Genomic DNA, 26,775 nt, shown 5'->3' on the forward strand with positions numbered 1-26,775 from the left:
ACAGCATAAAAGCAAACTGCTTGTTTTTTTAGCCATAAAGGAAACTCCTGTTATTTTTAAATTAACCTTGAACAGCACAGCTGCTCTCCCCAGTAGATCTACATTAGACTTGTTGAATCAGCTTTTTTTTATTCCATATAACAGAGGTCCTAATCTGCGATTTAGATTTATCCTCACTTCGCTTTGACCCTGGTTGAAGAACAAAAGCTGTGTTTCCGGCAGATGAGGTTTCATGCGGTGATCTTGTCACGCTGGTGTAGCAACAGAGTACTGACTGCTTTTCACCTCTGCCTCTGGCTTATGGGAAAAAAAATCCCAACAAACAAACAAGAAAAACACCTCCCCCCCCCAAAAAAAAAAGGAATATGAATGTAAAATGCTACACTGTGGCTTGCAGCTGTAAGTTCTCAAGAAGCTGGAGTTAGAAGAATGTAAAATGGATGGGCTCCTCTGTTGAGGAGCTCTCGGAGCGAGCTGGTGGCCACTCCCACTAAAAGTCACTGATCTTTATTGCTTTGCTAAGGCCTTATTTTGGATGGTAGTGAGGAGTTCAGTACACCTCAGAAAGGGGAGAAGGGTGGGTTTTTAGCCACTATCTCCTTGTGTTGATGCCCAGCAGTGCCAGTGAAGAGCGGGTGCTGACAGGCAGCACTGTCTCCTCCTTGTAAGAGGAGAGTGGAGTACTGTGCTCAGTTCTGGGTTCCTCAGTACCACAAAGACAAGAAGCAACTGGAGAGGGTCCAGAGAGGGGCCACAAAGATGATTAGGGACCTGGAACATCTCTCTTACGAAGAGAGAGTGTGGGAGCTGGGCCTGTTTAGTTTAGAGAAGACAAGACTGAGCAGTGATCTCATTAATGCATATAAATATATCTCAAAGGGGGGGTGCCAAGAGGATTGTTCCAGACACTTTGTGGTGCTGCCCAGCAACAGGATGAGGAGCAACGGCCATAAACTAAAACGCAAGAAGTTCCACCTCAACAGGAGGAAGAACTCCTTCACCTTGAGGGTGGCAGAGCACCGGAACAGGCTGCCCACGGAGGGCGGGGACTCTCCCTCTGGAGATATTAAAAACCCCCCTGGACGCGTTCCTGTGTCACCTGCTCGAGGTGACCCTGCCTTGGCAGGGGGGCTGGACTGGATGATCTCCAGAGGTCCCTCCCACCCCCGACAATTCCGTGACAGCGCTGCAGGTGGAACACCGACACAAAGCACTCCCTCACGCCTCCCAGGCAGAAGGGTGGCGGAGGCCGCTCGGGGGCGGCACCAGCCACCACCCCCGGCGGGGCGGGGCCAGCCCTGGGCTGGGCTTCCCGAGGCGCTCGGCTGTGCCGGGAGCCGGCCCGCGTGCACGCCGGGATTTGCAGTCCTGCCTCCCTCTCCCAGTCAGGCGGTGGGGCCGCCTCTCTCCTTCCGGGAGCGGCGCGCGCCCGTTGGCGGGGACCGGGAGCGGCGTTTGTTGACTTCCTCGAAGGCGGCGGGGGCGGCGCCGAGCGCCGGGAATTCCCCGCAGTGGCGGAGGTTGAGACCGCGGCCGGGCCGGCGGGGCGGGGGGCGATGGGCGCCCGAGGGGCCCCGAGGGGACACCGCGACGGGCGGCGCTGCCTCCCCGCCGAGCCGAGCGCCCGCCGCTGACCCGTCCGGCCCGGCCGGGCCTGGAGAGGTGGGTCCTGGTGCGGGGCGGGGAGCGGCGAGGCTGCCGGGGCACGGCGGCTGTGGGCGGCCCCGGCGGGCTGGGGAGCTTCGTGCACGCTGGAATAGGGGCGGTTCTGGCCGGTCTTTAGTTTCTCTTTCTAAAACAGAGTCGTCCACGTAGAATCACGGAATTGTTTGGGTTGGAAGGGATCTCTGGAGATCATCCAGGCCAACCCCCTCCTGCCAAAGCAGGGTCACCTCGAGCAGGTGACACAGGAACGCGTCCAGGTGGGTTTTAAACGCCTACAGAGAGGGAGAATCCACGCCCTCCCTGGGCAACCTGTTCCCGTGCTCTGCCGCCCTCAGTGTAAAGAAGTTGTTCCTGCTGTTGAGGTGGAACTTCTTGTGTTTCAGAAGGAGCAGGGTGTCGGTCTTGTGCCGTGCCCCTGCCCTTCTTACCAGTCACACTTGGCTGGTATAAGGGGGTTATCCTGCTGGGGAATCGGGAGCGTAGTTTAAAGGTACCACTAACAAGCTGGGAGTGGTCTTTGTATAGGCAATAAAAGTAATTAGAAAGGTGTATCTAATCAAGCTGAAAAACTGTGTGAGTTCTTGGAGCTGCAAGCTTGTGTGTTGGTATAGGGGAATCTGGCAAACAAAATGAATAAATTGGTCGAAGGTGTTGAAACAGAAGCATGATGGAATACTGGAGCAGACAGGAATACAGGTGCTGCAGGCTGTGTTGCTTTAGAAGAAGGGAGCACAGACTAGCGCTGAGGTGGTCTTATATGCTAATGAAGCATTCAGCTTTTAAGAAATTACAGCTGTAAATCTTGGTGTTTCACCTGGTAGGGAAAATACCCTTATCTACTTAAATAAATCAACCCCCAGCAACTTAGAAGTGAGAGTGTGTGTGTCAGCTGTTCCAGTGAGTGGTTTTAGGAGCTTTTTGTTTCTAAAGGAATCCCTTAATTTCCTCACTGTCTTACACTGTATGTATGCAGTAAAATCAGTGTGCTGGAAGCCAGCTCTGGAAAAAGCAGAGTGAAGGGAAGATTATTGGTGTAACAGTAAAGTCTGCTCTGGGCTCCAAAGATCAAGCTTCTCTTCTGAGACAGAGTTTTCTGAGGAGTGTTGTTATAGACTGTGGGAAACGTAATTTCCTGAATATTAGTGTATGATCAGCTGTTACTGCTGTTAATAGTACCAGTTATCTGCTAGTACCTGTATCCTAGCATTTTGGGAGTTGTAGCAGAATTACTGTAGAAAGCAAAAGAATTGCAAGATTACTACTACTTTTTGTTCTTTGAATAATTGATACTTTATAACAGGACTTGTGTTAGAAGCATTAGATGATCACACTAAAACTTAAGTAAACGACTGTTGCCCCAAGTTCTAAGCGCGATTTTTGACCTAAACTCTAAAGTGAGACTGCAGAAAACACTGGTTGAGTAAACTTTAGATCAGATTATATGGAGGTTTTAGCCACCTCATCCCCCCCAACTTTACATCTTTACTAAAACTACTTATTTTTAGAACCTTGTATGCTACATTTACAGTTCAGAAAAATATAAGGTGACACTTGCTAGAGTACTAGCTAGGTTATGTTTTACAAAAAAAAAATTAAATGGTAAGGAGTTCTTTAAAAGAGCAAAGACGATGAAGTGACACCTTTGTACAGCAAAAGTGGGTAATAAATTAGAGATAATCTTAAAATGGCATAAATTTCAGCAAATATTCTAATTTGGTTTTCATTAAGTCTCTGTTTTCTATATGGCAGTTAAAAAGTAGGGAAAGTGTGAAAATTATTGGTCAAATACATGAACAAACTGTATTTAGTTTACTCAGGGTGGGGAAGTAGAACAATTTAATCTGACAACACTGGAAAACCTGTGCATGGAGTTGCAAATCCGGTAACAGTTGTTCATATGATATAAATAGATGTGTTGAATTGGAGATTGTGCATTATGTCTGTAAAATATTAAATGTAGGATACCTGCTAGGAAAGTGGAAACTCCCTTGGAAAAAGTGCAGACCTGTCACTGCACATGCTATCTGTATCTGACTTCTTTAGAATGGATTTTGAAGAAAATAAGCAAAAAGGTAGAAGAAAACAGGATAAAATGCAATGTGGGTTTATCCTTTGCTAAATGTTTTGATTCTTTCACAGGGATTTTTTTTTTAAACAGAGGAAGTCTAGATAGATAGTCCATATTGAATAAAAGAGTTACAGTGATAATGGGATCAAGTTTGTTAAGATGGCGATGACAGGATTAACACAAGGGTCAGGCTAGTAACTAGCTTGCTACATCATATGTGTCTCCCTTATGCACAGGTCACTTTGCAATCAGTCTTATGGTTTTGCTGTATGTGTTTATACTATAATTGCATTAATTAACTTATTTACATGGTTACCCAGGGTTTCTGTGTGGAGTTCTTAAGTGTATGAAATCATAGATGCTGCTAAAATTTGACAGGACATTTGGGGAGAAGAAATGAAGTTTGGGAAGGTAAGTGAAGCATAAGTAGCTTGAACGTTCAAAGTCATCCACTTAGGAGCTGCTAACAGGAAGTTGTGTTCAAGTGACCAGGGTTGTCTGAAATAATGAGATATAAACCTGAACATAGAATTGTCGGACAACTCAAGTTGGAAAGGACCTGGAAAAATCATCTTGTCCACCTTCTGGTGTAAAAGGGGGCCTAGATGAGATTATCTGGGACCCTGTCCATGTTGTGAAAACCTCCAGACGTTATACTGGTGAGTTGCAGGTGACCAAGGGCCATCAGTGCAACTCAGTTTAACTTGCCTTTTAGTAGCTGTAACAGGTGTTTTCAGTTGAATTAAAAGTTAATGCACTTAGATAAGGCTTTCATAATATCACTGAACTGGTGAACTTACTGAATGTTAATTAATCTGGCAGTGTAATTGAGTGGGAGGAAACTTATGACTGGGAGGTAGGACCTACTGTTTGGTTTACAAAAGAAGATATGAAAAAAACAAACCCTCTTAGCTTTCATAAATAGTTGTTATTTATAAACATTTTGAAATGGGAAGCAATGAACACCAAAAAAATGCCTAATGAAATAATATTCAGTGTTAGCATGAGAACATATGGGTTTTTCAGTAACCTTTGAATATACTTATATTTGGTGCTAGAAAGATTTAATAGCCAAGAGCCATCTTGTTCCTACTTGTGTTTCTTTGGCAGTACTGCTCCTAATTAGTTTCAACATTAAATGTAATAGTTTAATAAGCAGGATTATGTGATGCTGAGGGGATAATATTTCATTGACTCCAACTTTTGGGATTTTTATTTTCCCCCTCTTCTTTTCAAGTAGTTGTCAGGGAAAATGACAGCATCCTCAGGAAGGCAGATTGATTATGTTACATTGGGGACGCAAAAGGTTTGCAAATTAGTGATGGAGGCACTGGAGTATGAAACTGTTCAGAGAAAGTAAAATTTATCAAGCACTGTTGTCATAAGATGGGCTTTTTAGTGCTTTTCTAGTTCTTGTGAGAGTACATTTGTTACTGTAAAAAGCTTGAGATTGAAAAAATTGCCTGTTGTACCTAAGGAGATTTTGCTTGATTTTTCTGGCTTTCCCAGATGTTCATGATTAATGAACTACAGTGATCTGGTTAGTGAGCTTGGAGACAGTGACTTCTGTTTCCTGAAGGCAACGAAACTAAAGTGATTTGGAAGGTCTAGTTTAGCTGATGTGCTGACGTGTTTCTGAAAGAACACCAAGTATGCTGAGGCAGCAGAACTGTGCCCTTGTACGTATGGACTCTCAGGGAGTGTTTTGGGCCTGTGGACTTTGTCCCATATGAAAGGATGAACAGTGGCCAAAGTTAGCAGCTACTGAGATGTGCGTGTAGAGATTTATTTTTTTTTATTTAAAAATGGAGCAAGTATCTGTAAAAAGGGATGTCTTTTTCTGTAGAACAGACTGTTCACCACTGAAATCAAAGAGAACCTAAGATTTCTGAAGGAGAGATGCAAAATGATAGATGCTTTAAGAGACTGGAAGTCTTGCTTCTTTTAACATCATGTGTCATATGTTCCATGTGCTGTGTGGAGTTTTTGATGCTGGTTGCAGGAATTCTGTATTATTCCTTGCAGTGCTTGCTTTAAAAAGTGTCTTTTTAAAAAGAAAAAAAATCAGTACAACTTTTCTGAAATTAAGGTGAGGGCTGCAACATGCTCATCCAGGATTCCTGTGGTTCAAATGCATTTCTTGAACTTAAAGTTTTATTTTTGTGTCTGCATGCATGTATGTGTATATACCCTTCTATGTAAGGCAAGGTAAATGAGTACAAAAATTATGCTCTTGTTATTAACAGCTGGAAACTGTTCATACTACCATTATGGAGTCAAACTCCTTGACTCTGGAAGGTAAACAGTAAAGTGGTTTGGACTTCAAAAACCAGGAGAATAACCATCTTAAAATTATTTGCATTTGACTTTCGGAAATATTTTGAAAACAGTTCTGTTCTCTTTCAGATCAACAGATGGGGCAAAATGGGGATCTGCTCCATACTGGGAAAAATTTAATGTAATCCTGCTTTTACTATCTTTCCTTCTGATCCAAGAATAAGATTAGAATTTCAAACTACAGAGATCTGTTTGTGCAGTGGTCTGTTTGCTATTAGAGCTTCTGCATCCCATGGTCCTTCTATGTAGAATGTGTTTTATATTTAGCTACCTCCCATGGTGTTAATGACTGGTATTTGTAAAGCTTTTTAAAGAGAAAAGCTATATTTCTGCCAAGCATTAGTAAGAAATGGGAAAACATTCTTTTTCCTCAAGATATTTATTATATTAAATCAAAGATGTTCTACAACATATGTTGAGTATTAGTGAACAACAGAAGTGGTTTCTGTAAACCCTTCTTTTCTTCACATTTTGTGAAAGAAAACTTAAGTGGTGCCACCTCTTCAAACTCATACTCTTAGAAAAAGGGAACATAATTACTCCTGCTAGAACTTATTACTCTGTCCTGTTAACAGTGTTGGGGTCTTGTTTGTTTTTAAACATTAGTTATGTAATACAAACACTAGCACTGGTATTCATATAATGTATTTCTTTTTGGATGTGAAGATTAAAGTCCTTTGAAATAGACTTTCACATTCAGATCATTCTAAAAATAAGTATAAATGCAACGTAATTATTACAGGCAAAGTGTTTAGCTAATGTGCTAAAGTAAAGGAAATAAAAAGTAAAGTATTAGGGAGACCTTTCTTATAATGGGATGTGTCATAAGTGGGATTTTAAAGCTTGCATTAAGTAGGCAGAGATGGACATCAGTTGTATTCAGAGACATTAACTTGTCAGTATCTACTTCAAATATTTTAGTGGGAAATCTTTCACTTTTAACTAATCTGTGTAGTACAGATTATCTCATGAATTGCAACTCCAGAGAGGTCAAAATTCACTTAGGTGCTTCACAGTGACAGTTCTGGGACATTTGCAGCAGTGCATACAAGTGTGGCTTTGATTTGGAGAAATTGAACTGATTAAAATGTAGTAGCAGTCTGTGGTTGGACTTGGTGAGCCATCCTGCAAGCCCTTCTGGCCTCCTTCTGCCAGATTCGAGGAGCTGGAACTCCTGGTGTAATCAAAGCACTTCTTTCATTGTTGTTTACAGTTCATGGTTTTTTTAAATGATGTAATATAATACTGGATAATCTAAATTTATATTCCTGTCCTTCAGTAAAATGACAGATTACAGCTGTAGTCAGGGATTTCTTACAGACGTAGCCCCATTTTGTATTATAAGGGTTTCTGTCTATTGTGACAGCAAAAAAAAAAGGAGATGGGTAAAATATGCATTTCACCATGACCTTTATAGTACTGCTGATCTTAAACTGTTTAATGGCAGTTTGTTGTCAGTTAGTATGCAATATGTTAGTAGAAAATGTGTATATCAGATTTTTCTGAAACTGGTATCTTGTGTGTAGAAATTTAGAAAAACATTATTACAAAGCCCCTTTAAATTATGTGGGGTTATATGCTTCCCTTCTAAATAGTGTCCAATGCTGGCTTAGAAAGCAGCATCAGAAAACCTGAGTTGAATAATCCTGTAAACTAAATGAGATCTTTTGAGTAAAAAAATACTAGAGTAACTAGTTCTCTTAGCATGTGCAGGTTGTGTACCTGAATTTATAAAATCTTATTTCTGTAATCTGAGTCTTAATTGGAGGGTCTTTCTCTCTTGAAAGCTCATAAAGGCAGTAAGTTTTAGTTAACAAAATGCAAAATAAATGTGGTCTCATCTTCTCACGTTGTCTTCTGTTTTCCCGTATTGCCATCTCCTGGTGGAACTGGTATGTGCAAGAAATAGGGAATGTACGATGCTCAAGTTTAGGAGCTATAGGAAAGTGTGGGGATAAAGCTCTATTTATGTACAAGGTCACAAATCTGTTGCTTTCTTCAAGAGCTAATGATAAGCTGTGACACTTCTTTAATGGCGTTTGAGTCGAGTGTTCAGAGAAAAGGAGATGTGTTGCCTTGAGAGGGCAAGCTCTGAGGAATTTGATGAGATGGGTGACAAGACTTGCAGGGCCCTTGGTAAAATGGAGGAGGATAAGCTGGTATGTTATGTTTGCCTTAGAAGACAAAATGAGCAATTCCTTCAGCCAGTTAATGCAGTTTGAATGATGTAGTGCTTTTGGTCAAGGTCACCTTGGAGTGATACAGTTCTTACAATGAAAAGGAAGCAAATCTTTTTTGCAGGGCTCAGTCTGCTTAAATATGAGGCAGAACAGCAAGCAAGGGAAGCTTAGGCATCAAACAGTGTACAAGGCATCTGTTTGCCTCCTGAGTATAGCGATTAAAAGGACTCCAGTCTTGGTTTGTAGTTTTTCTGTCTTTTCTCACCATCACGACTCCATTGCTGTCTATTTAGTATAAACGAGCTGTCACAGTTTTTTATCATGTTTCGAGCAAATGGCTCCGAGCAAATTGAGACAAATGTGATAACAGCACCATTGTTCAGCAGTAGCTGTACTACAGCTCTTCATAATGCTGCAGTCTGAAAGCTTTTCCACTGCTGCCGTAGTGAGAGAAGTTTGACCACAGAGAACAAGCTCCAGAGCAGTTGATCCCTTTACCTCTTAGTATCTAGAAACAAATGGAAGTCCAGTTTGAATTTAAATAGCAAATACACAGGAGAAGCAGCAATCGTGGCTGTGGGTTTTTCCTGCACTAATGGCTGCCTTTCCTGCAAAACTTCTGCTGATTGAGTCAGTTTGCTGTTGTAGTAAGTTTTCCTACAATACAAACTGTCTTCATTATGCTCAGTTCTTTCATTCCAGCATTTCTGTTGGTTCATTAGCAAATCATCAGGAACATAAAGATTTGTTCAAGAGGGAAAAAATAAAATTAAAAGTCTGCTTTTCATAGAATTCACATCAGTAGTTTGTTGAAGGGCGGGGGGGATGTTATCAGGCACCGGGTAGCATTTCTTAGTATTGCATAGAGATGCAAGGAATCTTGATGTTCATAAGTAAATAAGCATGAGCGGTGTCTTTTTTTGGTTGGTTGGTTTTGAGTTTTGGAGGTTGGCTTGTTTTTAAATCAAACCCCAAAACTTGTAACTAATAACTCTTAAGTAAAATGCCTTTAGGGGTTTTCCCTTAAGAGCTGGTGGTCAAGAAAATATATAAATTTCTTTAAGGTGTTATTTTCTTATTGAATGTTTTGCTCTGCCTAAGTGATGTATGTTGTAAAAAAGCCTCAGTGTAATATGTACTTTGCATTTTTCATTCAGGTGGGTCTGCCTAGTGTTTTAGGGTGACACTTTTTTTATGGTCAGACTGTTGTAAGTTTTTTCCACTCATATTGAAGCAGGTTGTTTTACTGAGTATGTTTTCATTCTTACCATATCTGCAGTCAAAAATTACTGTAATCATTGTTTGGAAGGAGGTTTTCTACTGTGACCAAGTAAAGAGTAGCTACTCATGCAGTCTCTTGAAAGACAAATGCAAGTGTACCTTAAGATTCCATTTTAAAGTTTGGGAAAACTGTAAGTATTTGCATTCAAAAATGAAGAAAGTTTGGCATTTGTGGTCAGGAACCACCAGTAGTTAGTTGATTTGTTGCAACTATACTCTTTTACTGCTCATTGCCGGCTTGCAAAAACTCTGATACAGTATTCCTTCAGAGTTCAGATAGTGATACCAGCCAAATTCTAGGTTGGTGTTAAGCCTTAATAAAAATGAATTTGAGGGTTCATAAATCTGATACGTATTCAAAATATTTAGAAACATGCTTCTTTTCTAACCAGCATATTTTTAATGTAAAATGGATTTCAAGATTTTTCTGCAAGATTAAGATACTTCGTAATTATTCGATCTTGTCAAACTTAGACAGAAACACCCTGCAGTATTATTTTGGAAGGTTTTCAGACTCTTGATGAATTTGTCTTTGTGAAAACTTTGCATTTATATCTGTCTTTTTAACAGCTGTCATGGAGGAGTTGGTAGAGGATGACATCTGTATTTTGAACCATGAAAAAGCAGACAACTCTCACAAGAGAGACAGTGATATTCCTGTTTCATCCTATAGTGGAGATGAGTCTGTTGCCTCACACTTTGCACTTGTCACTGCATATGAAGATATCAAGAAACGACTAAAGGAGACAGAGAGGGAGAACTCCCTCTTAAAAAAAAGAGTGAGAATTCTAGAAGAGAAGGTAAGAAAAAAGTTGATTTACCAGTTTCTGGTAGCAGCTTCTTTTTTGCTCCTTGCTGCATGGCAGAGCAGATGGTTAAGGATTTAAAATATATACTTAAAATAGTTTCCATGTTAAAAAGTCTTGGTAAATTGTTTTATTTGTTGAAGTGAAGTGCATTTGCTTCCTCTGGTAGTCTAGTTGCATCATACTGGGATTTTTGATTCTTACTGGGCGTATATATGATGCAATGCAAAAACAGTAGTTTTGATTCAGAAAGATGTGTAGTTGCACTGGATTGTTGCTGTAGTTTACCTACCTCTTTATGGTGTTTATTAACTTGAGCACATGTGACAGTATTGTTGAATAGTGAGGTGCAAAGCCTGTAAGTTGTCAGAATCCAGGAATTGTCTATCAAAAGACTCTTGGGCTCAGCATACCTAAATATTAAGGAAAAATTGGTTGCTAAGACTAAATAATTGCAGTCTCAAATCTGAAATACAAATTTGTCATGCTTAACATAGATGTTGGCTGTCTATTCTTTGATGCAGTAATTCTAAAACATAAAGGAATCTTGTAATTTGTTTATATGCAGTTTCTCGTGCCCGTAATCTAGTGAAGTTCATAAAAGCTAAAAATTGACCAGGACACAGGTTTTTCCTCTCCAAGTAATGAATGCTGTCATTAAACATATATCCACCATTCAGTACTGAGTGTCTTTGTACTGCAGAAGTTCTTGACTTTGATAGATTGCTTTCTTATATGAGATGGGAAGATACATCCTAGTGTTAGAGCTAAGACATTTTCTAGGAATTAGTCCTAAGTGTGTGCTACTGATTCTTGAAAGCTTTCTAAGTATGTGTTTTGTGGCATTAGAATACAGAGTCTGAGTCACAGTCAGTACAACTTTGAAACACTTATTCAGGAATTCTTGGTGACTAGTTTGACAAGATTGACTTTCTGTCAAAAGGCAAAACTATCTCAGCATTTTCTTTATGTAAGGTCTGGGGGGTGATGGGAATAGGAATAGAGCTCTAGACTGAATATTCTCTCAACCATGCTGAGTGTAACATCTTTTATGTAGTTACTTAAAATCAAGATAAGCAAGACTTGACCTTGACAGTTCCTTTTGTCTTGCATCTTTTGGTTTGGCCTGGTTCAGCTTAATTCTCTTGAAAATGATACTTTGTTTTCCATGTGAATACTGTAAAAATGTTTCTGAGAGAGGAATATTGAAAAGGCCAAGGCTGTTTAAGTAACAGAACTGACTTTCAGTCTTTGTCAATAGCTAATATATCTGTATGTTTAAAAAATATATGGGGAGTTACCCCTTTTGAGTTTTCAATTTCAGTGTAACTTCCAGAAAGCTTATTAAGCCTTTGTGTTCTATTTCAATGGCTTTATTAGGGGTAGGGAAATGTAAAGGACTAAATTTAAAAGGGTAGAACATATACTTTGAGAGTTAATACAAAAGCAAAGGGCAAAAGTTTCTTATCTTTATGGCTTGCTTTCCCATACTTTTTTTTGAGCAAGCACCTAAAAGAGGAGATATTTAAGGCAGATACATATGTGTCAACACTTTGGTTTTGTAGTTTTTTCTGTGTAGCTCTTTGATTTTTAAGAAAATACAAACAAATCTGTTGCAAATATCTACAAGAGGTACACTAAACATGCTTAAAGGAAGTGTGCAGGGTAAACAGGATGAAAAAGAAAATGCAATACTCAGTCAAACCAAGAATTTTTTATGTGAACAGATGTAATTTGATGTAAGACTTTGCTTCTTTCTGTCTTATTAAAAATGCTGAATATATTTTAACTCTGCTCCCCGTTTTCTGTCAATCTAGTTGGTAGTGCTTATTCTGCTTTGCTTGTCTCTTGCCAGAGCAGGCAGTGAGGGAGTGGTGACTTGAAAGTTAATAGTTGTTTGTAAAATAATTCTGCTTTGGCTTTTCTTACATAACTACGCTGAACAAAATCTTTGTTTACATTATGAGTCATTAAAAAAATATGTTTGGTTTCCTCTGAACTTTCTATATGTTGTGTTTCTATGTGCTTAAAACTCCTTTTTCAAAAAGCAGTTTGTACATTTTCAGAGTCTGGAAAAAGTATGATTAAGGGATTATCAGTGTGAGAGTAATCATGATTTGTGAATGGTTTTTAAATACTCATAGCAGTCTAATGAAAAGTATCCCTGCCCATGGCAGAGGGCTTGAACTGGATGAGCTTTTAAATGTCCCTTCCAACTGAAACTATTCTGTGATTCTATAAACTAGCGAGCATTAAGTATGGTTAGAAATTGCAGAATTTGTAGACAGCCTTTGTTACACTTCTGTAAAAAAACTTTGTCCTGTAACTTTGGTCCGTATCAATGTATTTGATTAATTTATTATCTAAACTAAAAATAAAAAAAAAAAGGCTGTTAGATCAGTATTGCCTGCTGTACTATTGCCTTTTTTAGATTGCGCAGTTCTCAACATAACATACAAAACTTCTTATTTCTCATGTCTGTTCAACTTTTAGCTGCTTGGCTCCCGGCGGGAAGAGGAATGCAGCTCAGTTGGGCGTGAACAAGTAAATAAGGCATACCAAGCCTATCGAGAGGCCTGCATCGACAGAGATAACTTGAAAAGCAAGCTGGAAAAAATGGTGTGCCTTTTTAAGTAATGACTTAAATGCATGGTTTAATAAGTACTTGCATAGTTAGTAAATTTTTACTGTAGAATGAATTTTTTTTACTAAAGGTCTGTGGTTCGTTATATCGCTCCTTTAGGGTTTTTAAGAACATTACAATATCTTATGTAGGAATAACAATTTCAAGTATCTCAATTTTATTACTGGGCTAGAACAGTGCTAAAAAAAGACCAATTTTTTTTTGTTTTGTCTCTGTTTAAAAAAAATTTAATTGTCAGACATGATAGATAAAAGCTTCACAAATGGTTTTCTGCTGTGTTCCCCCACCCCCCTTCCCCCCGAAAATAGGTGAAAGAAAGTGAGGAATCCTTGAAAACCTTGAACGAACAGTTGCAGTCTAAAGAAGTAGAGCTGTTACAACTGAAAACTGAAGTGGAAACGCAACAAGGTGTGTATTTGGTTACTTCATCTTAGTGCATGCTGATGAGCCCTCATGGTTATATCATGGTCTTGGGGCATGAAGAGGTTTAACCCTATAGAGTGGCTGGGTAAGAGTGGCATGTCTGGCAGTGAGGCACTTTGAGCTGGGGTTCATTTTTGTGAATGGTGACATGCATGTTAGATGATCGTAGGTGAGGAGCTCCATGGTAAAGATCTGAGGCTGTTGTGTTCTACCATAGATGATTTCATAATTTGAGAAATGGGCACAGCCTGACAGTGTATAGGCTGTGTCATGTACATCTCTGGACCCCACCACCTTTTCATCAGAGCAGGGTGGGAGCATACCTGTACGAGTACAAAGATTATTCAGTCAATACCACTTCCTCTGGTACCTGCAGAGGATCCAGTATATTCCTTTTTCTCGCTGTTGGGATATATGACAGGTGCAAGAGGATGTTGTATAGGAATATAGCTACAGTCGACAACAGTCACTTAAAGGGCTGGGAGATGAGAAAAGATAGAAAGATGTTGGTTGTAGAGAGCCTGGTGAAAAGAGGAAGGAGAAACAACCAGTGTATCCTGGCAATTCCAAAAGCCCAAATCCAGCTTCCGTTACTGCAGTTGTAAAGAGGGCTGGGCTCACGACAGGTACGTAAAACACTATGGAAGAAAAGAAAATCTGTATTAATTTAGTTACAAGAAAAGAGAACAAGAAAATGCCATCTGTGTAGGGATATGGACTGACTTCAGGGTCTGTACAAATGCAGTCATTTGAAAGGTGCTTGAGTTGGATTACTCTCCAAGAGGACCTCAGGCACTGCTTCAGTTGCGCAAATTTTTAAACCTATAAGAACAAGCTGCATGTAGTGCTAGTATGACTCTTGAGGACCTCATGGTTTAAGGAGATAAGAAGTGCAGAGTTTATAAGGAGAGCTCTGAAAATGTGGTGATTTCAAGCCTTATTTAGAAATCAGTTTTACTAATAACTGGACTCTGAGTACCTTGTTTGAGTAAAAGCTTGTTTAAACTGTTAAATCTGGAAATAAGTGTACCATGTGGTTGAAGATTTGAGGGTTTCTTCCTGTCATGTTCTTTTTTTTTTCTTGCTCTCTGACTCGTGTTATGCCACTGATTTGATACTAGGATCATCTTAGGTGGCTTCTTACTGTGTAAATTGCTTTGGTCTAATAAGATTTATGTAACTTCTACACTTTCCCCTTTTGTTTTGATAGTATCTTTTGTTGTTCTGTTTGGAACTTCCTGATTAATCCTGAGGGAAACAGTGGTAAATTATGTAATGATATAAATCTGAGGGGGAAAATACCTGTGTTTTTAAAACACGTAAGAAGTATGCAGATTGGTCTATATATTATGTGTGACTGATTTTTCTATTATCAGTGCCTTTTATGCTGGTGCTTCCTTTGTATGTAAAATCTCCAGTCTGTTCCTAGAAAGTAGGGCTCCATGCTTTAAACTCAGAAAATAGACCACTTCTCTGCCAACAGCTTTACTAGTGTTACTATTTCCTTGATGTCATAAGCTGCAATTTCTTCAGAATATAATGTTTTTGTAGGGCATGGTCTGGTTGAGCAGAGCCTTACATATTGATTTACATTCCTTTAACTGAGACTGGAATCTGATTTTTTTTTTTTGCTTGTCTTCTTTACAGTGATGAAAAGTTTGAATTGTACTCAGGCCAACTGGGAATTAGAGAAGCTAAACTGTGACCTTAAAGTTCATAGTTTGGAACAGGATCTAGAAAAACTCAAGGAAGAGTGCAACAGTCTCAGGAAGGAGTTGCAAAAATCCAAGCAGAAGGTACCTTAATTTTTAAGGAATTTTTGTAGTAATAGTTTATTTTAAATCCCAGGTTCAATCAAAATAAAGGGTTAACAAAGATATAAAGTATATAATTGAGTGAAAGATGAACATCTTGGTAAAATTTACCTTCAATATTTTCTTAGACTGTCATGTTTCTTGGAAATAGGCTTCCCAGTGAAATGGTCATGGCACCAAGCCTGTCCAAATTTAAGAAATCTCTGGGCAACACCCTTAATCATAAAGTTTGGTTTTAGGTAGTCCTGCAATGAGCACAGAGTTGAACTGAATGATCCTTAGGGGTCCCTTCCAAATTGAGATATTCTGTGATTTTACATAGGTGATATTTCCTAGCCATTGCCCATATAACAACAGAAAATAAAGCTTTATGATTTTTATAAGTAGTCATTGTAGTGTTCTGTGTAAGCTGGGCTACTGAAAACGTTTGGGAAAAAAACTTGTCTCTCTCTCTTTTTTTTTTTTCTTTTTAAATTGAATGCTTGTGTTAAAGATGCCCTGAACTTTATTAAAGGAGGCCTAGCATTTTTCTTTAGGGTAGCTGCATGAAGCTTGTCAAGAAAGTACCTCTTTGGCTGCCCTTCCCTGTCATTTCTGGGGCATATGTCTGTTTTGAGGGATTAATTTTGTAACCTGGCTGTTGTTAGGATCTCCAAAAGAAAATTAAGATAACGTAATGTTTTTTGTTACTGTTAAGCTATATGTCTAGTGCATTCTTAATACTTTCCATCTTACCCTTGATGAGAGGTGCAGTGGCAGTTTCTAGGACTCTGTGGTCACACTGAAGTTACACAGGGAATGAAAAAGATTTCAATGTGATTGTTTGAAGAGGCAGATTATTTTACATTCTGTATGGCCATTAATAATAATAATAATTATGTAATCTTGATTCACACAGTATTTGAGAGAGTCTGCATTTTTTCCACTAGATGGGGATAAAGCATGTGAGGTGTTTTGTTAACTTCCCTTGTTTTCACTTTTGTCTGGAATTCTTTCAAAGTGCTTTCAGTAACTTGTAAGATCTGAAGGCATACCGTAACTTGTAATTGAAGATTGCAGATTGTATTGGGAGGGTGAATGTGTTAGATGGAACAGACTAAGGTAGCAGTTGTAAGGGATACCACATGTGACACTTTAAATAACGCTTATATCAGCGGCTTTTGTTGCAAAGAACAAATACAAGGAACAGCTTTTTTGTTTGTTTCTTTTTTGTTTGTTTTTTTTTTTTTTTTTAAATATAATTTCTTCTTGATCCTGGTAACTACTTAATATAGGAAACATAAAGGTACAAGTTTTCAAATGTGGGGTAATAAAGCACAAGTGGTTTTTTTTAGCTGTGAAATTGAATCTTTGATGGGCAGTGGTGGGAAAGTCGTCATGAGGGGAAAAATCTGTCAGGCCAAATACAGGCAAATATGATCAATGGGGAATGACAAGTCAGCATTGTTTCAAACCCAGCTGGTATTTTTGTTATTACTTGATTTAATTATATTAGTTAGCTTTTTCAAATGTTTTCTACTGTGTAGAAATAGTTTACTTTCTATTTTTTTTTGTACTTTTAGATATTCTTACTCAGGTTTTGCATTGTAGTTGATGCAGTGTGTACATTATATTGACAAGTTGCTTGAAATGTGCACAGGCTGTCATGAAGCCACAGTAACAGGTATCAAATTCAAAACAGCTTTGGCTAGGGGAAATAGTAGTAGGAAGGTAAGAGGAAAAGAAGGGATATGAATGGGAGTTCATCACAGGCGAGGGTCTAGTAGAAACACAGCTAATGAAGTGAGCCCAATGTTTGATTTGTTAAACAGTTCTGGTAAATTCTCTGAGGCTGCCTGTACGTGCAATTTTAAAGTAAGGATAAATTATATTCTGTTATAAAAGTAACTTGTGGAAGTAAATCTGTACTGAAACAGCTTGCTTTAATGTAAAGGTCTTTATATACTGTGATAGGGAAAGAACAAGAAAAAGACTGATTTTTTTTTTTATGGACATCAAAAGTCTTTCTCAATTTTTGCTTTTTAAATCAATCACAAAGTCTGACAGCTCAGCTGTTTAAAAGAATACATAGTACGGAGGTGACTGAGCATTGCCTTCATATGAGTAAGTAGTTTAAGCATTTTTAAGTGGAAATTCTTAGTAGAATTTTGATTTCATTTTGAAACCCTCTGCAGCCAACACAAATGAAGACTACTTGTGAATTTCAGTATTACTGAATATTGTAGTTTCAGTACCATTTTTTTCAGATAGAAGATCTGAAATCATGTTCATTCAGTCTCTGCCTTCCCTTCACTCTGTTACACAGGACCAGGCTCAAGATGAAAATCCACTGAGTGGAGATCACCTTCAAAGGCAAGGTATCCACAGGTATGAAAAATCAAGTGATGTTCATGTTTTATTTTCAGTTTACTGAGGGACAGTTATTTGAACAAGTAGATATTTTAATAGCCTCTTTAAACATTTTATTTCAAATTACATTATTTCAAGTCTAGGTATACTCATTTAGCAAGATCATTGTAAATTTTTTTTCTTTGTTATGTTTGTAGTTCAGGATGATGATGACCATTTACATCTTCAGATTGTTGTACAGAAAAAGCAAATTTAATTATCTTGGATTTAAAAATCAACTTTTTAATAATTAGTTGACTTGAGGAGGTGGTAGATAAATTTCCAAGTGTCATCCCAGCTATGGAATATCTTCATTCTGTGCATGGGGAGGTTTCTGTGTTTGCATAGTTGCAGGCTTCAAATCCCTTGCACACTGCTGGAACATACATTCTTACTTAGTGCAGTGCAATAATATTTCTACTAGAAGACGTTTTAAAGGATTTTTTTTTAACACTGAGGAGCCATTGTGTGACTTATTCAAAAAGAAATAGCAATTGTCCAGAGAAATGCTAAAATATCAGAAAGCATTTGTTCTCGTTTTGTACCCACTCAAATAATAATTGTTCTTGTGCTATAAACTCCTTTGTTATCCTACCTTAAGTATATGTGCTATATTAGGAAGTATATATATCTTTTAATTCTTTATGCAAAAGAACTATACAGGAATACATGAAAATTCCCAAATGTTCTGTCTTGCGGAAATGAAATTCTGTCTTTCTACCCAGTTATGCCTGTTCATGCACTTACAGGGTTTTCCACCAGAGGGAAGAGTGGTCCTTCATAATGACAGATTGTTTAGCATGATGCCTTTTTGCTTCTTTGGGCATTGAAGAGATGGGAAGGGAGATCAGTCACTGAAAGAACTGTACAGATATTTCTCATCTTGTGTTCTCTGGTATAATGACGATAATGTACGCACTATACACAAATCACACTTTGTCCTTTCACCTTGACTGGATACTTATTCCTGTGGTTTCTGATGGAGCTTCACAGTCAGTCTTGCACGCTGATGAATGGTATTCTCTCAAGATACAGCAGTTATCTTTTGATCATTGCTCTGATCAAACTGATAATTTGATCGAATGATCATAAATCAGAGCAGATTTATTCCACAAAGTGGGGTTCAGGTGGCAGCCATCAGAATTAGCATATGTACAGCACAGGGTTTCTTGTAATACTATGTAAATAATGAATGTGTAGTGAATACGTAAGCCCATCCAAAAATCTGTAGAAAACACACATGAAAAGCCTCCTGTGAGAAACATTTGTTGTAGCTAGCAGTCTTGCTTTTTATGGGAGATGGAGGCATTTGCAGTCAGTTAACTTCTTGGAGAGTAGTTATTTCACATTTGTGAGGAGTCTGCAAATCTGACTTTAAAGTCTCAGTTTGCAAATCTACTTTCCTGTAGATTTAGACAGGCGGTCATATTGAAGGTTCATATTACATGTAGAAGGCAGTATAGGATAAACCCTGAAGCACAGGGTATCCTTGGTTTTCAATTGCAAATTCGTTGAAAATTAGGCTTTGCAGTGGGATTCTACATCAGTATCCACAAAAACAATTAAGATGTGTCATGTGTGATTTAAGTGGAATTCTGGTACCTGCAGTCATTTGCAAGATGCTTGTAAAAGTGCTAAATGCACTTTACAAAATTCATCCAAACACTTTTCTTCTAGTTAGTGGCAGACACTGAGCCATTCTTGTATTTACCACTTCTGTGTTAAATATTGGACAGTACTGTCTTGATACGACTTAAGTTTGTTTGGTCTTATTTTTGAGACCAAAACACGTGAATTAATGAAGAGTGGTTGCCACATCAACTTAATTTTACAGTTGTCATCTTTAATGAACTCTCATCAACAGTTCAAAGAGCCAAAAGGATTCTGCAGTAGAAAGGCTCCAGGTTTATCTGAACTTCTTGAAATATCAGTTTTGAAAATTTTAACTTTGTGTCAGAATTCCTGACACCTAATACATTACCTATTAAACTATCAGCTTCCTCTGTTCTTTAACGGTGCTTTTTCAATCTGACTGTTTATATTCTGGTGAGATATTTCTTAGCATAGCAGAAAGTTCAATTTCTTTGTTTTAACACTGTTAGCGTTAACTTGCAGGACAGCCTAGTACCTGCTTCTCAGAGTGATTTTGAACACATTTGTGCCTGATATATTTCATGCAGGAGTGATCCTATATTGCTATTTTAGAGGGATAGAACTCTCTATGTATGCATGAAAATACAGTTATAAAGTTTATTAATTCTTAGTCATCTCGATAGTTTGAGACATTGAGCTGTTTTCAAATAAATGTCTTAGGTGAATGTAGTGAGGAAGAAAGAAATTTTCTGGAAACTCTCACCCATGATACTTCTCTTCAATAAATGTGTTTTGGTGGAATGTTAAGCATTAAAAAAGCATTACTGATTTCATGTTTAAGTTGAAGTAACTACATCCTTATGTCTTTGAACACTAAGTTAATTATTAATCAACATAAGAGTGGTATTCAGTGAGCCTTTGCTTGAAATTTTACCAAGAATCATATGGTAATGCTGACTTCTAATTTTTTTGTTCTTGATTTTCTTACCAACTATTAACCTGTAATGCCAATGTTGGAACGGTGCTGCTGTTGCTAAATAAGTCTCTCATATTATGCTGTCTTAGAGAATGAATTGGGTGACTATGTTTTACGCTGTCTGATAAGGCAGTGTATTAACATAATAATAATACATCATGCATAGATGACTTGAATATGAAACAGTATGTTTTATGTTTTAGTTTGGTCTGTGTGGGAGTGCTCAGTTGGGATCTCAGGTATTTAGTCTGAATTCAGCGTAGCAATGTAGACAGTGTAAGACCCAAATATATATGGAATATTTAAAATTCTGATCAATTAATATTACTAGGATCATAATATGTGACGGGGTGTGTGGTCATTTATTGAAAGGTATTCAAATTAAAACTACCTTTTTTGTAACAGTGTCACTTTACTTATGTATTTTAACTATTCCTTTGAGATTTCTTATTTTATGGGAAGGTGGTTAGTTTCAAATAACGAAAGGAAAAAGTATGCTTCATATTTCTCTCCATTTGGGGAATTAAAATTATTATTATTATTACCTAGTATGTTAATATATAGTGCATTATATATTGTAATATGCACAAATCAAATAAAATATACAAATGTCTATCAATTTAAGGTCATTATCAGTATCATTCAATGCATTTTGAATTATGGTACTCCAGCAAAATTTGCAGTGTATGTCAGGCAAAACCAATTTATTAACAGATAATGCTTGATAAGCATGTAATAGGCTGCTTTAGAGGTGGCAGTATTTAACTGGTAATAAATTTCTGTTTTGAAAGTGTGCAACAAGCATATTGGGAACTGAAGAGAGAAATGTCTAATTTGCGCCGAGTGACTGATGTGCAAGCCGAGGTTCTACGAAAACTGAAAAGGAATCCAACAGCAACCAATAAAGGCAAGTCAGTGTTTGCAGTAATAGACCTTACAAACACAAGCTGTTAATTCAAGATGTCCTATTTTAAAAATGAACTAGCTATCATATCTTATCAGAATCTCATCAATTGAAGTTGATAAGCTAGACTATATTATGGTTCCAGCTTACCCATTTTCTGCTTTTGCTTCTGTCTCATACTGGTCAACTTCACACATAAAGGTGTTGCTGATGTGTTTTTTCTTCAGTACTGTATTCTGTTCCCCTTGTGGCTTTTTTCTCAGTCAAGTGTTGCTTATGTGCACAAGGCTGAGGTGTTAAGTTTACTTGTATTTGACCTTTTACCACAACTACTTCATATTAGGGGGGAAAAAAATCTTTTTGCAAATGCAGTCTTATTTTCCCAGTACAGAATATATGAAATTGGAAATATTTTAAAAATCAGACTTTAACAGACAGAAGTTTCCTTATGGTTCCATGTTTCTTTATGTCAGTGTTCAGAAAAGTTGTCTTTTTTAGCAAAATGCTGCACAATATGACATTTTTTTGAATGTCAAAATACTGGGGAAGCAAAACTGCCTTATATAAGGGTTAAATAATTTCTGTATAGAGTATTTATAATTTCTGTGAGCAGTTCATCGGACAGTTCTTCTGTTTCATACATATGTTTCTCTCAAGCCAAATGCTAGACTGTCAGTCACTGTGGTAAACAATCTATTTCCTTTGTTTTCTGCTTACTTCAATTGTGGTATTTACTGTGCTCAGAATACAGGTGAAAAACAGTGAACTTGGTTACAGTGTATTGGTGACAATCTCTGATGGCCCTGTCCATTACCGGATCAAGACATTTTGTTTCTAAACAGCTCAGTGAGGTAATGACAGGATTCACCTCCCGGTCAGTCCCTGCCTTTGTGGTCAGCAGTGACTAATGATCACTCTCTCTCTGGTACTTGGCTGATACAAACTATCAACACATTTTGTAGAGTTGGCCATATGTTACCAGGTGAGTTTGTGTTCCTACAATTCTAAACCACATTTGTCAAATAAATTCAGCAGAGAAACTGAGAACTGAATGGGTCTTTAATCTGAAATCTGTCAAGGTTTGACGTGATCATATCATGTCTTTCTGTCCTTATTTTAATTTGGAGTTACCTGTCTTGCCACTACACAAGTACTGATTTTTGTTTTCTCCTTGGTAAACAGTCTCATTTTCTGGAGGTGTTCATCCACAGCCATAAAAGGTGTTATTGATGGATCAGGAAATAGTGGACTTCTACCTTTTTCTCTGTAGGCTTTTTTCACTAATTTTTCAGAAGTATGTAAGAGTGGACAGGTCTGTTGACCCTGCTCGTCAGCCACCCTTAGGAACATGATGCAGATATTTTATAAATATATGCTTATATTTTTAGAAAAATCTGGGCTTATGAAAAATATGGGTAGATTAAACCTTCCCCTTCCTATACATCTATTGGCTGTTTTAGCATCTACAAACTAGCTGCCACTTCAGAGGTGCATTAAGTCTGCAGAACATGTGTTTGTTACTCTGTGTGGGACATGAACAATATCAGTTAATGTGCAGATTCTACTTGTCTGTCATTTGCATATGGAGGCATTTTCAACAAATGTGTGTCTGTGGGAGTTTTTTATTGTTGATTGTTTGTGTTTTGTTTGGGGATTTTTTTTTTTTTTTGCATCTTCAGTCTATTTTCAGTGGATTCCATTTTTCTTGAACTTCTAAAGGTCTGTAGGTCTCAAATTGCTTTTTACAGCTCTCAGCACAAAGAGGCCAAATCCAGTGCCTTATAATGTCTTTCAGACATGATGCCTGTGCTATTGGAAGGTGGTTTTGGTTGACATTTGTGAATTGGGTACTGCTTTTTAATTCACAGTGACAAACAGAAGTTGTATTCTTTGACCAAGATGGTTCCTCTTTCTGTCCCTTAGGAATTAAAGTTAAAAATTGCAGTTTATACTCAAGATTCACATCTGTTCTAGAAAATAGTGTGTAAGATGTGAGTTTCTTTAACTGCAGGAAGCATTAATCTACTCCCATTACATGTTTATGTACATGATCACTATAAAAAAAAAATCTGGTTTTATTTGGCCATCTGTTCAGATGTGCATTGAAGATGCACTTCTTCCATTTCAGGTAGATGCTGTTCTGTTTCAAAATCCTCCCTTTCCTAGCACAGTTTAAAACTTCCTTGGAATTTCAGATGGCTGAATATTTCAGTCTGTCACTTCACTTTTGGAAGTCAGACAATAGTGGCACACGGAGAACCTGGGAACACCGCGTGTTTCCCTCTAACTGCTTCATGGACAGTGAGAATTCGGTTTCTGGGCAGCCAGAGAACACAACATGTTAAAAGAATCAGTAGAGGAGGAGGCAGCACTTGGTGTTCTGCATCTGGTTGATTTCTCCAAGCGCATGAAAATCCTGTTTCAGCATTCATTCCAGTCCAGTCAGAAAGATCCACCAGTTTACCTGTGTTCAAGTGGGAGTCAGGAGGTTTCCTTGGAGTAAGGTGTATTTTAGACATTGTGATTTCAGGTTCTTGGGTTCATCTTGTAAAGTCAGACTGGTGAGGTTAGAATGGCGTTTGTAACTTTTTAGTTACTGAATATGGTCTGAAAACTTGTGGCTTGAAAACACTGTGTTTAACATCCCTGCTAGACTGTAGTACATTTGGAGTACATGAAAAATGCATTAGATAATGTAATTTTTAAATCTTTTTTTATCTCCTTCCTTCAGCTGCCCCTACTGCACCAGTACAATGTGTTGAATCGAACATTTCAAAGCTGAATTTGACATCTGGGGTAGTCTATAAAAACCTCTCACAGAACAATAAAGACTTCTGCAATGCTGCGTCTCCCCCTCTGCTGAGAGATGTCAACATCCCATCGGAAAGGGTGACTACAAGCATGGGCAGATGAGAGACCCATTCCAGTTGATGGCAAAACGTTTCAGGAACACCATTCTTACGGAAAGAGCTCTCTGGAAGATAATTCCTGGGTATTCCCAAGTCCTCCAAAGCCTAATGAGAATATGTTTTGGGAAATTAAAAATAACCCAACTTTGTTAAACTGTCCAGCAGATTACCTGGATCAGTGTAATCAAAACTGTCTGCACAAGAGTTAAACAATTTTTGGAATGATTCTGAATAGGCACCTTAACGCTTGAACTTTATAAGACAGAAGAGAAATTGCTTGAAATGTTCTTTCTTTATTTTTAATTCTAGTTCTGAAACAGAAGCCTAGTCTTCCTCTGCTGTTAATCAGGAGTAAGTTCCTTGATGTTAAAGCTGTGCTGGTATAATGCAAAAATAAAGAAATCTAGCATGGGGCCTAGATAGTCTTGTACTGCAGATGACATACATTTGCAAAAGGTTACACTGAAAAGTGAGTTGATGGAATAAAACAAAATAATTCAGTTCTGTATTTGTTTGCTATTTGTATCTCATCAAGAAAATATTTGGTATCTGATGTTAAAACTTGTACCAGCTCTAAGGTGACTTTTTGATGGTGTCCTTTTTCAGAAGAAGACATACAATGAAGAACTGGATTATCTCTCCCTTCCTCCTTTCAACTAACTTTCTGATTCCTCTGTTTTTAGAAATGCATTTTTATGTAATCTTTAGCCAAGAAAGGTGAGATTTTTTTTTTCCAAATCCTTGATTTATATTAGATAGTCGCAAGAGAAAAATCTTGGCTATCTTGTTTAGATTGCACCATTTACGGTTTGATTGTGAATTCTAAAGGACCATAAGTAATGCTGCTGAACACTGTGAATCCTGGAGGTTCAGCTTGTTCCTGCTGAAGGGAACTGACTTAACTCTGTGCGCAGCAGTGCTGCCACAGAACTGTCCTGCTCACAGGGCAGTTACCCATATCGTGCCTCCTTTGCACAGCACCAGAACCTTGACTCTTTATTTGTATGGTGGTGATGGATACTAACTTTTCTTTTGTGAAAGAAACAAAGCCTTAATTTAATCAGACTTGGTGTTGTCACACTGTTGATATACATAAGAAGTATTTTTGTGGTATCTTTAGTATGCCACCGAGAACTAGAGTTATTAGAATCTGCCTGCTTTATAGATTATGGGTGTCTAAGTACTATTTTTTTTAACTCTTAAGGCCATGAACTGTTTTTAAGCAAATACAATTTATGCCTTTTTTTTTTAATTATCTGCTTCATATCTGGCTTGATACAACAGGGTTAAGTGAAATGTCTTGACTGCTACGAAGGTTGAAGAAAAATGCTTTGTAATTTAGATCCATGATGCCTAACTTGTAATGGGCAGGAAGATATTTAATACTGAATGGGCTATTTACACTTGTGTGGGTGGGTGAAGTATTTGACTTCACAGGTCCAGCTTCAGATCAAAGTAATAAAAATTAATTTCACAGCTGTTTAGTAGCAAATTATCTTAAAACTTCTTGCAAATACATGAGGAAGCTATGACTGTAGCATAGTTGTAGTAATGATGGGCTGTAAAAGTGTTACTGGGGTGCTACATGACCTGTGTGGTTCCAGACACTCTTCCCTGCACAGTAAGTATGAAGCCCATCTCCTTCTCTTTCATTTTATCTATCAAAGTTGAAAGAATGCCTTCCAGATACTTTCTACTATAGTAGCAAAAAGCATACATAAATAATGTTTCCCATTCACCAGATACAGTTTTTCTTTCTATTATCTTGCTCACATATACTGGGTTGTCTGTGATTAATGGAAATGGTGTCAGATGCTGGAATTTATTCTGACCAATGAACACAGCTGACTCAGGGGAGTACAGTCTCTTGGAAAGTAATAGAACAAAACCCAATATGCATAAAACAAATCCAAGTCACTAGGCTTTAGCTGATAAAAGCAACTACCTGTGTAATAACAAAGAAAACATTTCTCATGTGGCTGCATAAGCTATATGGCTTACTTTTGGGGTTCCCCACCTCAATATTACAAAGGCGTTTTTTATTAAGTAATGTATTATCCAACAGACATCAATATGATTTGTGCATTGAGGGAATTCCATTGTGTAAGATTTCAAATAAATTTATTTTTGTTTGAAATTGGTTTCACTTACAAATCTCCATATTTGGCACAAAATTTTTACTTAAGTTTTAATTCCTTGATTGTGTATAAATATTTCTCCAAATACAAACAATTAAATTTGAGGTTCATCCTTTTTCATTCAGAGGAAAAAAAGCAGCCATCTGCTGTAGCCTGCTTCAGCATATTCTGGGAAAAGTATTCTCTTGGATGCTGAAACCTGAAGGACTTAGTTACCTTAAGCTATGATGAGTTCAAAGTGGTTTGACTATTTGTGTCAAAAGGTTCCTGATCCCTGCCCTGTCTTCTGTGACAGGGGAACTTAAAATTAAGCTTCTCTGTGCAGAGCCTGAGAATTTCTGGGCTTTACCTTTGACTCTTGGTTTATATTCTGTGCTGCTTCCCATTCTGGAGAAGGGAGCAGCAATGTTTGCCGAGAGGCACTTCAGGAGAATGCTGATACTGGAGAGAAGTGGGACTGATGAGGGAGAGCTTGCTGTAGGCAGCATTTCCAATCCAATCATTCATTGCCATGTCCAAGCTGTAACATTTGAAAAGGAAGTCCCCAGATTTGGAGTCACCTGGGAGCTTGCTGGCTTGGGAAGCATCTGTTGGTCCTAAGCTTAACAATCATATTTTGACTGAAGGTGGAAAAGTCATTTAAATCCAT

The 26,775-nt window shown here is 38.0% G+C and overlaps 1 protein-coding gene across 1 annotated transcript; it reads left to right on the plus strand.

Annotated features, from left to right (window-relative positions):
- The first annotated feature begins 1,792 nt into the window (after positions 1–1,792).
- AZI2 (5-azacytidine induced 2) lies at positions 1,793–24,488 on the plus strand. Its single transcript, XM_064672556.1, is given in 9 exon segments — positions 1,793–1,922; positions 10,102–10,331; positions 12,831–12,956; positions 13,290–13,389; positions 15,052–15,200; positions 17,524–17,585; positions 20,967–21,082; positions 23,811–23,973; positions 23,975–24,488. Coding segments are annotated over 8 exon segments (1,164 nt in total). The 5' UTR covers positions 1,793–1,922; positions 10,102–10,106; the 3' UTR covers positions 24,198–24,488.
- The last annotated feature ends 2,287 nt before the right edge of the window (positions 24,489–26,775 follow it).

The sequence above is a fragment of the Pseudopipra pipra genome, chromosome 1 (genome assembly GCF_036250125.1).
Source record: "Pseudopipra pipra isolate bDixPip1 chromosome 1, bDixPip1.hap1, whole genome shotgun sequence".
In the NCBI taxonomy this organism is placed as follows: domain Eukaryota; kingdom Metazoa; phylum Chordata; class Aves; order Passeriformes; family Pipridae; genus Pseudopipra; species Pseudopipra pipra.